Source organism: Mytilus galloprovincialis, chromosome 9, assembly GCF_965363235.1.
Source record: "Mytilus galloprovincialis chromosome 9, xbMytGall1.hap1.1, whole genome shotgun sequence".
In the NCBI taxonomy this organism is placed as follows: domain Eukaryota; kingdom Metazoa; phylum Mollusca; class Bivalvia; order Mytilida; family Mytilidae; genus Mytilus; species Mytilus galloprovincialis.
In genome coordinates this window covers 8,850,649-8,863,455 of record NC_134846.1, presented here as the reverse complement: position 1 = coordinate 8,863,455, position 12,807 = coordinate 8,850,649, and the positions used below count along the sequence as shown (strand labels likewise).

At 30.8% G+C, this 12,807-nt stretch overlaps 1 protein-coding gene across 1 annotated transcript in view; it reads right to left on the bottom strand.

Annotated features, from left to right (window-relative positions):
- LOC143044367 (uncharacterized) overlaps nt 1-12,508 on the bottom strand; it is a 90,292-nt gene extending 77,784 nt beyond the window's left edge. The window contains exons 1-4 of the mRNA XM_076216322.1: nt 12,483-12,508; nt 9,660-9,712; nt 8,528-8,653; nt 503-631 (exon numbers count right to left, since the gene is read on the bottom strand). Of these exons, the coding sequence (XP_076072437.1) occupies nt 503-631; nt 8,528-8,653; nt 9,660-9,708 (304 nt within the window). The 5' untranslated portion in view covers nt 9,709-9,712; nt 12,483-12,508. The remainder of the gene's footprint in view (nt 1-502; nt 632-8,527; nt 8,654-9,659; nt 9,713-12,482) is intronic.
- Nucleotides 12,509-12,807: the final 299 nt, after the last annotated feature.

Here is a 12,807-nt window from a genome sequence, read left to right as displayed (position 1 = left end):
ATATAATTCAAAAACTGCATTTTACCCCTTTAATCTATTTTTAGCCATGTTGGCCAGGTTGGCAGGCGGGGTCATCGGACACATTTTTTAAACTAGTTATCATAATGATAATTGCGGTCAAGTTTGGATAAATTTGGCCTAGTAGTTTTAGAGGAAAAGAATTTTGTAAAAGTAAACGACGGACGACGACAGACGACGATGGACAACGAACGCCAAGTGATAAGACAAGCTGACTTGGTCATTTGGGCCAGGTGAGTTAAAAACGGAATATATTACCATGTCAAATGTTATTGTTTTTAAATTGCTGTGTTTTTTTAAACTTGCAAAAACACGGTTAATTTGTTGATTTTGATGATTACCAAAGTATTATGGTATATTGAATATGATAATTAATTTGGACGATATTCTGAGTATATAGATTTAACAGCAAATCTCCTCAACGATATTAAAAAAATAAAATCCTTGTTCAAGAAAAATAGTAAGCAGTTCATTATTAAAGTACCTCGACAAAAGCCTGGATCTTCATCTGACTTATCATTACAATCTACATTCCCATCACACCAACTATATGGTTCGTCGACACATTGTTGTCCATCAGCACATTTCCTTTTCCACTCAGGGCAAACATATGCTAAACATACAATTTAAAAACCTGTTTAAAATCATATTATCTGAGCATTTTATGTGGTTTAAAAACATGTCATTCAATCTGCCAGAATCTGTCAGAACTGTTCTAGGACAGTATGTAGAACTGTCAGCCTGACACCTTTTAGACAGTTCAAGCTAGAACAGTTCTAACCTAGATCTGATTTGGTCAGTTCTACCCAGAGCTGATTTGGACAGTTCTACCTAGAATTGATCCTGACAGTTCTACCCTAGAACAGTTTTAGACAGTTCTACGTAAAACTGACCAAATCTTTGGTCAGTTCTACTTCTAGAACAGTTCTCAACTAGAACAGTTTTGCGGTTAGAATTGATTTATGAATTCTACGACTAGAATTGATTTATAAATTCTACGACTAGAATTGATTTATAAATTCTACGGCTTGAATTGATTTATGAATTCTACGGCTAGAATTGATTTATAAATTCTACGGTTAGAATTGATTTATAAGTTTGAATAACTCTGTCTTAAATATAAGGCTCGGCAAAATAGCGATTTATATAGAGTTTTGCTATTTTGCCGGTCTTATTTCAGATTATCTAATCAAGACAACATGTTTAATCCCGCCATATTCTGCATGAATGTGCCTGTTCCAAGTCAGGAGCCTGCAATTTAGTGATTTTCTTTTGTTGATGTGTTACATAAATTATTTATTTTTGGTCCATTTTTTGTACATAAATTAGGCCGTTAGTTTGATCATTTGAAATGTTTTACATTTGTCATTCCGGGAGTCAGAGTGACTCGTATAACACAATTATTTGATCTCATTAATCAAATGCAATAACTTGTTTCCAAATCCACTATTATAAATAAATATGTTTTTAAATTAAACTTTAAATGACCATATTTGCATATTTGTAAATCTATATACTGTAGATTCATTTATATTCGTGGGTACCAATTTTCGTGGATTAAGGAAAACTAACATGTTCGTGGATATTTAATTTCGTGGTTTTGCTGAAATCTGTATACAAGCCTTTATACAATTTGGTATTCGTTGAACATTTAATTTCGTGGTTCACCGGTGTCCACGAAATCAACGAAAATTGGTATCCAACGAATAATAATGAATCCACAGTACATGTAGCCGCACACTGCAGAAATACAGTTATATTTTTAGGCAAGGATGGGTTGTACAAATGACAGCAATTATATTGGAAAACAATGACTTCAAAATTTTGTTTGCATAAATTTATGGTACCAGCATGTCCTCTATTTATTCAAAATATTGAATCGTAAACAAATATGATATCTATTTACGAGTAGTTTTCATACCTCGATTGGACTCGTGTTACAACATTATTTATCCGCATCAACCAAAACTGACCATATTTGCTTTATTTTATGTAAATCTATATAGCTGCACAGTAATTCAGTTATAATTTTAGGTCAAGAGGGACTGTAGTATACAAATGACCGCAATATTGGAAATCAATGACCACAATTTTTTTTCGCATCAATTGAAAGTGCCAGCATTTCCTCTTTTTATTCAAAATATTGCATCGAAAACAAATATCAGTAGTTATCATACCTCAGACTGACTCGTGTAACAAAATTATTTGTCTGCATCAACCAAAATTGACCATATTTGACAGCATCAACGAAAACTGACCATATTTAAACGCATCAACCAAAACTGACCATATTTGCTCTTTTTTATGTGATATTTTTATGTAATGATGGATTGTATAATACAAATGGTAGCAATATTGGAACACAATGACTACCAAATTTTGTTTGCATTGATTTAGAGTGCCAGCATGTCCTCTTTTTATTCAAAATATTGCACCATAAACAAAGATTGCACCATAAACAAAGATCAGTAGTTTTCATACAGACTGGTATAACAAAATATTTGCACTTTATTATATAATTTATTATCATTTGAATTTATATAAATTATTATTTGATATCTCAGACTGACTCATATAACAAAATTAATTGTCCGAATCAACCAAAACTGACCATATTTGACAACATCAACCAAAACTATCCATATGTGACAGCATCAACCAAAACTGACCATATATGCACTTTATTATGTAAATCTTAATATATATATATATATGTTACAGTGAATTTGTATAATCAGGGATTATGTAGAATCCTTATTTTTTCAGGGATTATGTAGAATCACTAGAATCATGAGTGATTATATAGATTCCCTGAAAATGACCAGTGATTTTAAATAATCACTGATAATTTTAATTATTATTCTACAAATTCCCTAATTTGATTTCAGGGATTATCAATAATTAAAAGCTTCAAAGATGATACCTCAAATCAATTACACTATTGGTTCCAGCAAGGATTTGTATAGTCTTACTGTACAAATAATTGGTTCCTGGAAAGGGAGATCCCAAAAAACTAATGGTCAATATTCACGAAAAGAATGAAGAAGGATATCGCCTTGCTAAATAGCATGGAATCCTGCTCGGATCTTTGATACAAGAAATCAGTTTGAGGTTGATGATTTCCCTTCATTGGTACAATTTGTACCTTCTGATGTTTGTGCTGAAAACTCTATTTCTCTGAGACGTGTCGTACAATCTGATTTGATGTGGAGGACAAGGTTTTTTTTTTAATGTTGATATTGTGGTAAAAGCAGATGTGAATTTGATAGATATGCCAGTAGAAAATCAGGGCAAATGTGTAATAGTCGATGCCATCCAAATTTAGTTTGTAAATAATTAAAATAATATTATGCATAACATTAACATTTATCAAAACGACTGTACGCATAAAAATAGTTTTAATGACAGTTTCATTTTATTTCATATTCTCAACCTAAAAACAATTGCTACAACAATACGATAAAAAGAATAATCATTATGCAATTTAATATTTTCATACTAACTTCCAAAACCCGCCCGTGTGGGCTCGCTTGGTAATATTAATACTAATACAGTCAATATCAAAAAGGGCTCGCTTGATATTATTACTGATAATAAAGTCAGTATTAAAAACAAAACATCAATTATTTGATATATATTTTGCTTATCATTTAATTATATTGTGCTTATCATTTAATTATTTTGTGTATAACATTTCAATATTTTTGTGTCTTTCATATTAAAAAATTATGCCCAACGTTTTACAATATTAAGGTTATTATTAATATATAATCCCTAAACTAACCAGTGATTATTCATAATCCCTGAAAATTTGAGGGATTCTACATAATCCCTGATTATACCAATTCACTGTAACATATATATAGCCGCATAGAAAATCACTTATAGTTACAACTCACGATGGATTGTATAATTCAAATGCCAGCAATATTGGAACACATTGACTACAAAAAAAAATTCAACATCAATTTAGAGTACCAGCATGTCCTCTTTTTATTCATAATATTGAATCGTAAACAAATTTTAGTAGTTTCGATATATCAGACTGAGTCGTTTCAACAAAATTATTTGACCGCATCAACCAAAACTGAATATGTTCACACTTTATCATGTAAATATATATGGCCTCATTGTACATGTTGTAAACCAATAATATTTCTATGTCAGGACGGATCGTCTGATAAAGATGACACCAACGTTGAAACATAATGATTACCATGACTACGAAAGTTTGTCCACATCAATTTAGAGTGCCATTATTTCCTCTCTGTACATGCTGTGTCCATAATAATGAACCGTCACTAAAGTCAGTGGTTCTTGATTGTTGTTGTTTTTTTTTTTAAACAAAACTATTTTTCGGCATCATCTAGCACTCACATGACTGATTCATATACTTTAAAATGAAAAGTACATGTATGAGAAGTGTTCCTCTTGAAATACTGTTAATATATTTTGAAGAAGGCAAAGAAGAATGATTGATTTTGTGTGCAGCCTAACGTCCAGGGGCAAATGTTTCATTCATGTTCAGATCGTGTATATTTTTCTGACGTCCAAGACTCCCAGATATCATCTATAATCGTTATGGATAAGTCTGTCTAAATTGACGAGATGGTGCAAATGTACATACTTATACAACACGTATTTCATTAAGATCATATAATTCATCCACTGTTCAGTTTTTCGTTTGAACATTTGTCAATAAAGAATTTTAAATCATGAATGTAAATTCGAGGCAAAAAAGGTTAATTACGATTAAAATTCCATGAATTAAAAGCAGAGTTATATATTAGAAGAGACTGTTTAAAACGGGGAACGAAGTAAGGTAAACCATGATCTTTATATGCAATCATATAAAAATATTTCTCCGATGAGTTGGATAATCTTTCTATCCGCTTCGATATTTGTAACGTTACATGTAACGTTTAATCAGTAAAAATATAGAAAATCTGCTGTTATACAGTTAAGTAATTGGAACTGGTTGTTTTTTTAAATTCTAAGATGCCCTTACTGCAGTGACGTCATTTAGAACTGTTATACAGTCCTGTCTGATGTAGTCAGTTCTGCGGACAGTTCTACGTTTAGAATCGATTTGGACAGTTCTACCTAGAACAGTTTTAGACAGTTCTACCCTAGAACTGATCCTGACAGTTTTACCTAGAACTGATTTAGTCTGGGAAGAACTCTTCTAGGACAGTTAAGAACAGTTATATTATAGATTATTCTGACAGTTCTAATGAGAGGTTAGAAGTGATCTCCACTGTATATAGATATTATACAAATAGTAACATTAGATCAAAAGGTTTAAATGTAGGACTTAATGTCACTGCTCGGTTTCATAAATGAGTAAACCCCATATCTAATTGTAAGCATATATATAATCTGTAATTGTTTTGAAAAACACCTGCACTAAGAATCAGCGCGAACTGAAACGATATAAATTATATATGCTGACTGGGTTACACACAACAATTAAAGCGTTTATTTTTCATGTATTGCTGAATCATAATATTGTTTTGCTAAACAAAAGACCCGCCATTTTTCTCTCTAGTTGAAACAAACTTTTCCTACAATGGTTAATTATCGTTTGCATTTCTGTGAAGTGTTTTGTGCACTCGTTGTATTTTCTTTTTATTTTGTCGTTTCCCTTGGCTCATGGTAAAAAAAAAAAAAATTCGACTAACGTTGATTGACTCTCGCTTTATGAGGCCTTCACTGCGGACAAGCCACTTATGTTTTCAACAGTTTAAAAAGAAATTATTTAAAAAATCATTCCCGTTTGTCTAAAAAAAAGATATTTGAGAATTAGAATAGAATATTATATAATTTTATCTAACATAATGTCTTTTTTAAAGCGATAAATTAACAAAACTTCAAATTATTTGTATCGACAGTTAAACTGTGCATTAAAGGCGATTAGTTCTAGTTTTTCAATGAAATTTATGGAGGAAATAACCGTTTTATCTCAAACCTTAAAAGAATAGTTAAGATTGTTAATTGAACAGAAAACTCGAAATTGGAAGCAAAACAAGACTACTACTAAGTGAATTAAATAATTTTACAAACTGTAGTTTGCATTTTTGTTTGTGTTAATCATAACATTACAGCGTTCATACGTGTAGCCTTTGAAACACATTTGATTGACAGATGGGCGCAGTCTTAACATATACATAAATTGACTTGAAGTTAACTTTTTGGCTGCTGTCCAAGTTAACTCCAACAAAAAAAGAAGGCAGACAAGCCAGGTAACTTCGTCGTTGGTAAACAAGACCTAAATCTGCTTTTTCAGGACTGCTACATGCTTACTGACATGTCTTTTTCAGACCAGACCTGTGAATATGAATGCTTATGAACGGTTCTTATGTATGATCAGCTCCTGAACTTACATAAGGATAGGTATGCTTAATATAAGTCATTGTCAACTCAGAAATAATGCTAGCAACCTAAAATCTCATTTGCTTAATCAGTTCTTATCCGAGAACACTTTTTGTGCAAACTGTAATCACCCTTTTGAGTACAACCAACATTTCTTTTTTATTTGCCCTAAGTACAATGATTTAAGACAGATCCTACTTGATTCCATTTACTCCATTGCTGATAATGTTGACAAAAATATTGAATTATTACTTTTTGGAAACAGATTATTTTCATATGATATGAATATTGCTATTTTTAAATCTGTTCAGAAATATATCAGTGACACTGAACGTTTTGTTTGAAATTTACTTAATTTTTGTTTTATTTAGTTTTTTTTTTAATTTTTTTCTCCTCCACTTCAACATTAAGTCATTTATTCTCCTAAGCAAGCTTACTGTCTCTTTGAAGCCATATACATATATTTCTAATGACTTATAAAGGATATTTGCATGTTTCAATGTACTTGAATAAATGATGAGTAATTTCCTATATACTTAAATATACTTTACATTTAGTAAGTAGCACTGTAAACATATATTTGCTCGTGTGTGCTCATAAGTAGCATACATGTTCCACTATATTATATTACTTTAAATACAGTCGTTAATAATTGAATTCTACCTTGTACATGTAATATTGAGAGAGCTTCTATAGGTTGTGTCTGTTGCTTAATCCTGTTCATATCTTAATAAATAAAAATATGTTTATAATCAAGTCTGCTCATGATGACATGGGCTAGTAATTGTTAACACTTTCCATATCAGACATGACCTTTGATTATATAAACGATAATCGTATTGTTCTATTTTACAATACATCGAAGTACTATTCTAGTTACCCTGTGACTCATTTTGTTTTTTCTGGTATAAATATATAGTCGTTGTATAGTGTTCTGAATCATTTACGAACTTTCTAACCAATTTCGGCATATTTACCTATTTATCATACAGCTATAACATTTTTATAATATATTACGAATATGGTAACTTTTGATCGAAACGAACACAGCGGTTTGTTATACAAACTATCCCGATATATCTGAACTATTTTATTTTAGTTACGGTTTAGTTTTTTTTTACCAAAAAGAGGCAGCGTTTGCAACTCGAAATTAACGCGGACAAAACTTTGTAGTTAGCGTGTACCAATATCACTTCCATTTGTATTATACAATCATCCTTAGTTAACAAATTTTACTGATTTATGAAACCGCCATATCATTTATATTACGAAGTATAAATATTGTAACCTTTGAATGATGCAGACAAAATGATTCTACAAACCATCCTGAGATATCAAAACTACTGATTTTTAATGACGGTCCAGTACTTTGACATTAAAGAGGAAATTGTTGGCACTCTAAACTGATGCAGACAAGTTTTTGGTTTGAATGTGTACCACTATTGCTGTCATTTGTATTATGCAATCCATCATGAGTTAACAAATTTACTAATTTATGATACCGCTAATTGGTTTCTTTAACTGCAAATATGGTCAGTTTTTGTTGATTCAATCCAATATTGGTCTTATACAATCTATTCTGAGATATGAAAAATACTAATTTTCAGTGTCGGTTCAGTAATTTGAAAAACAGAGGAAGTGCCGGCATTCTAATTAAAATTAATGCAGACAAAAGTCATAAGTCGAAATTAAATGTTTAGAATTTGGGATCTTAGTTTTAAGGGAAAGTTAATCTTCAAAAGGCAAAGTGTAACCGAGGAAAAGATAATTCGGCAATTGCAAAACTCTTTTCAATGGTATTTGATTTGTTGTTGTGTTTGTTTATCTTTGTATAGTTTAAGTTTAACAATTTTGTACAATTATTTTTGAAACATTTCATAACATTGATTGGATTCATGTTTTTGGAAAGTATTTTATTTTATCACTCATCATTTTTCTCTCACCCTTATCAACACTACAAATAAATGGGACATTCAATATTTACTCTACACTAACAAAACCGAAAACATTTAAACCTTTAATTTCAGTTATAAGTTAAAAAAAAAGTTTGCTTGAATTTACATATTACTCATTGAAAGTAAAACTAAAAACGCTGGCTATGCTATGCAAAATAAACAGTTGATTTCTTTTAACGAACCTTTGCACACCTCTCCATCTTCATCAGAACCGTCTGCACAATGTTTCACTCCATCACAAAATTTAGAATTATAGACACATTGAAGACCATTTGCGCACTTGACCTGGTTGTATTCACAAGGAAAGGCTGAATAGAATAATTATAAATGTGTATAGTCCTCATCAATTCTTCAATTCTAAACAATAGTAATCAAAGGTACCAGGATTATAATTTAGTACGCCAGACGCGCGTGTCGTCTACATAAGACTCATCAGTGACGCTCATATCAAAATATTTATAAAGCCAAACAAGTACAAAGTTGAAGAGCATTGATGATCCAAAATTCCAAAAAGTTTTTTTTTTGGATCAAAAAGGTGTCGAAAATAATTAAATAAAGGTATTACGCAAAATATTAGATTTTAGCATGTTTAATGTTAGAGTTGGTTTTGTTATATTTATTGCTTTGAGTATATACATTTAAGGACGATAGAATGTGTGAATATCAAAAATTGTCAACAGTAAAAGATTATTTTTCTGACGGTGCAGACTGAAGTGAAAGTAATTTGTAGGGTTGGCAATCTCGGATATGCACCGCTCTTGTACATGTCTTACTGTAGCATCAAATAATTTGTCAAAACAATTAAGCCAGAGAATTATTTTTAATGGAAATGCCACATATGATCTCCTATGTACAACAAATGACGACTCTTACTGTAAAGTATTGGTGTCGCGGACACGGCCGTTTGTGAATGCTTGCCTCGACACCAAATGGATTTAAAATATTTGTTTCTTTGTCACTTTAGCCCACAGACCAGTTCTTAACTGAAAGTTTTGTCTTTTGTGTTTACATACGTCAGCAACGTCATTTTGATGGGAGATGACTCGTGTAAAAGTCGAGAATCTGAAAGTTTTTTTTATCGGGGAATAAAATGGTTATTCATCGAACATCATTACTTTTTAGTATTATTCGACATACATTGTATTAGAATGATAATTAACAAACAGTTAATATTGATCCTGTGTCATTCTTCCGACAGTCGTATTTAACATCAGTCAGTTATCGACCCAATATGACTGTACTTGAACATAATACAGTTATAATATGAAATCACCCATTTAAGTGCAACCTCGCATAGATACAAGTATACTTTACCTGTTATTGCAGTTAAAAACAACACAACAAAGAAAAGATAATTTTCCATTGCCCTGTGAAAAATAAGTTTATAAATATTACTTAGTAAATAAGTATATCAAATTAGCACATCTTTCAAATGTACTGTTATTTTTATCAAGTCTTGTCGTGACATCATAACTTAGCTTAATGTAAAATTGTTGAAAGGAAAATAAGAGTGACTATTAAATAACACCTAACCCAATAATATAAACTTCCAAAACAATTAATGATGTTAAACACGACCTCAAAATTAGCATAAAGATGTATGATTCAGTCAATCTGTTGATTTTTTGGCTACAAAACCAAAATATCACAACTGCAATTAGGTTTCGGATATACGTTAAAAAACAATACCTGTCCAAGGATATAAGTACCAACAATAGTGTTTTTTAGACATAATTTCAGTTCTCGGTTGAATGTTACAAACTATATTTTTCAAAATGAACATATGGATGCAAATTTATGCATTGTTTAATCTTATATATGTTTCACAAGCAATGCTCACAAGCCAAAATCCCGATAGCGTACGTGAAAATATGCATACAGATTGATGTGCAATTTGTCATTTTTATAGTTTAAGGATGTTGGATGCTCTATGTCAAAATAACAAGCCTTTTCAAAAAAATTTGTACATTGATAGTATATAAATAATGAAACTAATTGACAAGACAAAATGAAAGGTCCGTGTCCTTTTTAATTTTTACTCACAAAACATTGAACATGTTGCAATAAATGGTTCTCTCAATATTTTTGAAATGAATGAATATCTTGTTGTAGGAAGCACTAAAAATGTTATAGCAAGGAAAACATATTTACAACATGGTGAATGATATCCAGATTAGACCAATACATTAAAAGCATTATAAGAACACAAATAACATTAAGCAACAATATGTGATCTGATTGACCTCAAATTATATGATTACGCAATTTCCTTTATACGTAAAACTGAAAAGAAACTGTTATAAATATTGTAATTGAGTAATGTTTGGCCAAGAACAATAACTTTTGTCAAATATTAACTTTAAAGGCCTAATTGATCTATAGGCAGGGCATTCTTATAAAACATTCAACATTGATACACTTTTATTCTTTCATAAACAATGAAACAACAATAAGCATTGTTTAGGATCTTCAAAAATAATTGTGTAACCTTAATGTGATAAAATTATGGAAAGGAAAGTAGGTTTGATCCAGCCGAATTCAAATTGCAATTCATCGATCAAACTAGAGGAGTCAAAATATCTGACAAAAGTCACAAAAAAGAACAACGAACATCCTTCATTTAAAATCATTGGATCAGAATTCATACAAAAATAATAAGATGTATATAATATAATCATATTGGTTCCATATGGGTCAATACTTCATATGTATTAAAATTATGAAAAGAAAAATAGGAGTAAGCGGCCCAATTTTTTAATGGCAAATCGTCGAAAAACTAAGAGGAATTCGAATATCTAACAAAATGTCAAACACATGAACATCGAACCCCCTAAATATAACAACATTTGTATGACTTCATAAAACATGTACATGCATGTTATCGAATGGTTCACATTGCGCAATACTTTATAAGTTTGTATTGATGAATCCCGTCGACGTATATAAGTTTATACGTTTATCAATGTAAACAGCACAAAGGGAACTGGACAATGAAAAATCAATCTTCAAAATAAAATTTGATAAATTTGGTCAAACGGAAGAACATCTATGAATTAACATTTGTCAATTAACGTTTAAAGCAACAATATCTATGAGATATAAAAATAACGGGTATTCGACCAGAAATCATAAAGTAAATTACCAACCTTTAATGTCCAATTTTGCCTATAGAAAATACAGAAAATTAGCAGCTATCAGAAATTGATGTTACAGATTTAAATTGATGTGTGCAACATAATGAGCTAATGATAATATCAGAGAATAGAAGTCCAACATTAGAGGTAATGTATTACATATACGAAGCTTTTGTCTATATTTGATGTCATCAGGAACCCCCAAAAGGAAAGCCAGGAATGCATAGATACATAAGGAGATAAGTAATTAAAACGAGGAAATTTTGATATGAAGTGCAAGCCCTGGAATACGTGTCAATTGGGAGATACATTATCCGTATATATTCGTTGTTGGAATGTTGCTACATAAAAAAGGAAAGTTCCCAATTGGGAAGCTGAAATCATCTCTTATGGCGTAAAGTTTTGTTTTCAACCGACCCTCATTGTCATTTTCTAGATGTTAGTCAGGATATGAGGCAGACTTAACTGTATCTGTTGTATCCTGTATCTCAAGTTCGATGGGATAGATGCGTTCAACATAGTTATCAAATTTTGAATTTTTAAGTGAAAGAACATCATCTATATAGCGGATATTAAATCTAAAGGATACAGTTAACTTTTTTTTCTTTCTTCATAAGAAGTCATTTGGATTTCGTTGAGTACATGGCTGGTGATGCCGTCGGGGATTTACGGTCCATCCGTAGTTTGTTGGCACATACGTAGAAAATGAACCATGATGAAGTTGACACTTGTAAATTTGTATCGAGCCTATTAATGATCTTTTTAGCATCCAACTCTAATGTTCAGTGATGTATGTTTGTTTTTTTGACAGAGCATTTGGACACATCATCATGTGTTATTGACTTTAGAATAACATTTTTTACAACTTGTGACAGTGATTAATGGCTTTTCCCATCAATGTTTTACTCAGATTAATTTCTAAGATTAACTGTGGTTTGCTTAACGTATAGTGTAAAAAATTCCAAGAATTATCTGACTTAAAAATAATAAAATGTTTACTTACACTAATATGTAGAATTGAAGCTTACATTCGAGAAGTGAATTTTCAAATAAATCATGAAGTGAGTAGGAGACGTATTTAAATTTTTACAACCAATTACTGACCTTTCAAAAAGTGCCGATTATCCTGGTGTAAAACACTTATCTCTTTATAAACCAATTACCTTCATTAAATCATTATCCGACTTTCTAAATGGAATTTAGTATTAACAATAAACGTTCACATTTCACCTATAACCATCATTTTAAAAGTTTTATTAAATTAATTGACGATTCAAAAAAAAAAAATAGTTTGACAAAAAAATAGCATGGGATTAATGTAAAATCAT